Source organism: Mustelus asterias, chromosome 11 (assembly GCF_964213995.1).
Source record: "Mustelus asterias chromosome 11, sMusAst1.hap1.1, whole genome shotgun sequence".
Lineage (NCBI taxonomy): Eukaryota > Metazoa > Chordata > Chondrichthyes > Carcharhiniformes > Triakidae > Mustelus > Mustelus asterias.
In genome coordinates, this window is record NC_135811.1 from 2,332,212 (window position 1) to 2,334,967 (window position 2,756).

The 2,756-nt window shown below is 45.0% G+C and overlaps 1 protein-coding gene across 1 annotated transcript; it reads right to left on the reverse strand.

The window, feature by feature from the left end:
* Positions 1–276: 276 nt before the first annotated feature.
* LOC144500827 (transcription factor LBX1-like) lies at positions 277–1,801 on the reverse strand. The gene is made up of 2 exons (XM_078224305.1): positions 1,456–1,801; positions 277–764 (listed from the first exon to the last, which is right to left on the reverse strand). The coding sequence occupies exons 1-2, from the start codon at positions 1,799–1,801 to the stop codon at positions 277–279; spliced, it is 834 nt and encodes a 277-aa protein (XP_078080431.1).
* Between the last annotated feature and the right edge of the window lie 955 nt (positions 1,802–2,756).

Here is a 2,756-nt window from a genome sequence, read left to right on the forward strand (position 1 = left end):
TACCCCTAGTTTTGATTATTGCTTTCTTTTACATTATTTTTTGGGGGGATATTTCTACCTCGAATTGCGCCCGTTTCTAACTAGAGGAATAAACAGTAGGCTGAATCCCAAACATGCTTTGGAGTTGGGAAATGTAAAAAGTCGATGCGGAAACTCTTTTTTAAAATTTTTTTTTGTAATAAATTTTGTTTGGATTATTTTTCTTTAAAAAAAGGGACAAACGGGGAGAGGGGGGTGAGAGAGAGGCCAAAAAAAATCAAACACACAAAAAGGAAATCAGTCATCGACATCGATCTCCTCTTCCTCCTCCTCTTCAGAACAGTCTTTCCTGGGCTGGTGAGCCGCTGATAGTGATGAGGGGCTAATGTGGTTCTCTGCTGCCTTGCCCAGTGCACTTTTGATGGCGATGGGAGACTGCGATCTGGATTGACTCTCGATCTCCGCAGCAGTGTGTTCCAGTTCATTCAGGCTGGTAATTTTGTCCAGCTCGTTGGGGCCGAGATTTTTGGCCGATTCCACGTCCGCTTTCATCTCCTCCAGGTCCCTTTTGAGCTTGGCCCGGCGGTTCTGGAACCAGGTGATGACCTGGGCGTTGGTCAAGCCCAGTTGCTGGGCAATCTGATCCCTGTCGGCCGGAGACAAATATTTCTGATACAGGAACCGCTTCTCCAGCTCGTAGATCTGGTGATTGGTGAAGGCGGTTCGAGACTTTCTTCTCTTCTTGGGAGTCGATCTCTGACCAAAGATTGTAAGGCCGTCCCTCCCTGTTAAAAGAGACCCTTTTTAGAACAGAGAAACAGAGGAATTTCAAGGTCATTTCAACTCGGAACAAAACCCACACAGAAACAAATCAATTTCATTAGCAAAGCATATTCAGCAAGACAACATCTAATCCCCTGAACCCTCCCCAGCTCCTGCAGCCACAATCGCATTGATAATGAATTCCCCACCTTTGTATTTTAATTACTCCCAGGGATTTTTTTTTTCAATATTTAAAAACCCCAACACTTGGATTAAATTAAATTCCTCGTCTTTTTCCACCCATATCAGTCGCAAATTAAAATAGATCAACCCGGGGGAATTAAACCAGATTCTATCTAGCCCCAAAGTTCAAGCGGGAGGTTTAGTGTGGGCACTCTTCACCCACGCTCAGTCTAACCCCGGGACTGGTTCCCCCTTTTCCAGCCGGGTTTATATTCAGAATCGAAACGGGTTCTCTGTTTCAGAATAATCTATCACTCCAACTTCGATACCTGGCCAGGAGAAAGCGGCTCTATTCTGATCAAATGTCTCTTACAACGAAAAAAAACCCTCAAAATTCAACAATTAATCCCCCCTCTCAAAGTTTTTAACATGAACCAGTTAATCACTGCTTGATATTTGGACGAATCTTTCTGATTTTTGAAACATATTTCGCTCGGTAAAGTTTTATTTTAAAATGTTTTTTTAACTTACCTTCAGCTGCTTGCAAGACACTGACTTCTAACCCTTTGAAAGTTTTGCTGGCTAGCTCCTCCAAGGCACATAGCGGTGAAGTCTGGGTCAGGACCCCGCCTCGGCTGTTCAGGGCGATACCCGAAGGTGTGTGTTTGTCTGCCGGGGAGAGGAGATGACTGGTTCCGCACAGGGTGTAACCTCTCCGCACCGACGGTTTGTTGAGGATGTCTTCGATGCTGAACGGGGTGAGTGGCTTGTTGGAATTGGCCGGGGGCGGCAAGTGGTCAAGCGGACTCAACCTCCGTTCTTCAACTGCAGAGTGTAAGGTGCCGGAGGAAGATTTGGCCTCTTCTTTGGAACTCATTCTTGGACTCAAGAGTTCAACTCCCCCCCGCCCCCCGCCCCCTTTCAGACCAGAACCCAACACACACACAGACACACACACACTAAATGGAACAGCTTAGCAATGGAAGTTCAGCCCCAACTTCACAGTCGCTGTTTCCAAGAAATCTCTCTCCGTCCTTCCGCCAACCCGCGAGAGGGAAAGTCCCCCACCAGAAGCGGGGACGATGAATGATAAATTCGCACAAGATACAGGCGTTCTCCCCAACCCAGTCTCTCCTCCTCCCTCTCTCTCTATGTGTGTGTGTGTGTGTGTGTCTCTCTCTCTCCCTCCTCTCTCGCTCTAGCCTCCTCTGTCACATCAAGTATGCAGACAAGCGAATAATATTCTCTTTAGAGTGAAGTAGGAGGGAGAGACGGGGCAATTGACGATTGCTAACAAGTTATTGTTGATTGGGTGGTAATCAATTATATGCAGTGCCACTTTTCGCTCCCTCTGCTGTCTCAGTTTCCTATCCAATGCGGGCGTTGGAGAGCTCAAAACACCATTAATTACTAGTCAGAGAGAGAGTAGGAGGAGCTGTTCTGAATTATAACGCTTTAGACAGTTGTCATCCTTATTGCAGTTTGTTTGTTTGTTCATATATATATTTATATATTCATTAGAAAGCTTATTTTTGGACTTGACTTTCTAACTGAACCGCCTTCGATTTGTTACATACCCGTCACCAACATTTATCATTGAAAATATCTAAAGTTGGTTTATTTTGTAGTTTTTTCAAAATCTATTTTAACATTGTTGTATCTCCATTCCGAGTGGAGCTTTTCTAGAGGAGGTAAGATGTGATTTAATTTCTGATCATTTGGCTCTTGTCATTTTCCCCGCCGTGTCCAGCCTCTCAGCCCCAAACCCCGTCTCTCTTTTCTTTTGCCTTTAAACATTTCGAGTCTTTCATTTTGTGGGGGAAATGTTTAAT

Excerpts from the sequence above, each read along its gene's own strand:
- LOC144500827 (XM_078224305.1), bottom strand. The coding sequence starts at position 1,801 with ATGAGTTCCAAAGAAGAGGCCAAATCTTCCTCCGGCACCTTACACTCT. Across the intron at positions 765-1,455 it reads TGTCTTGCAAGCAGCTGAAG|GGAGGGACGGCCTTACAATC; the intron begins GTAAGTTAAAAA and ends CTCTTTTAACAG.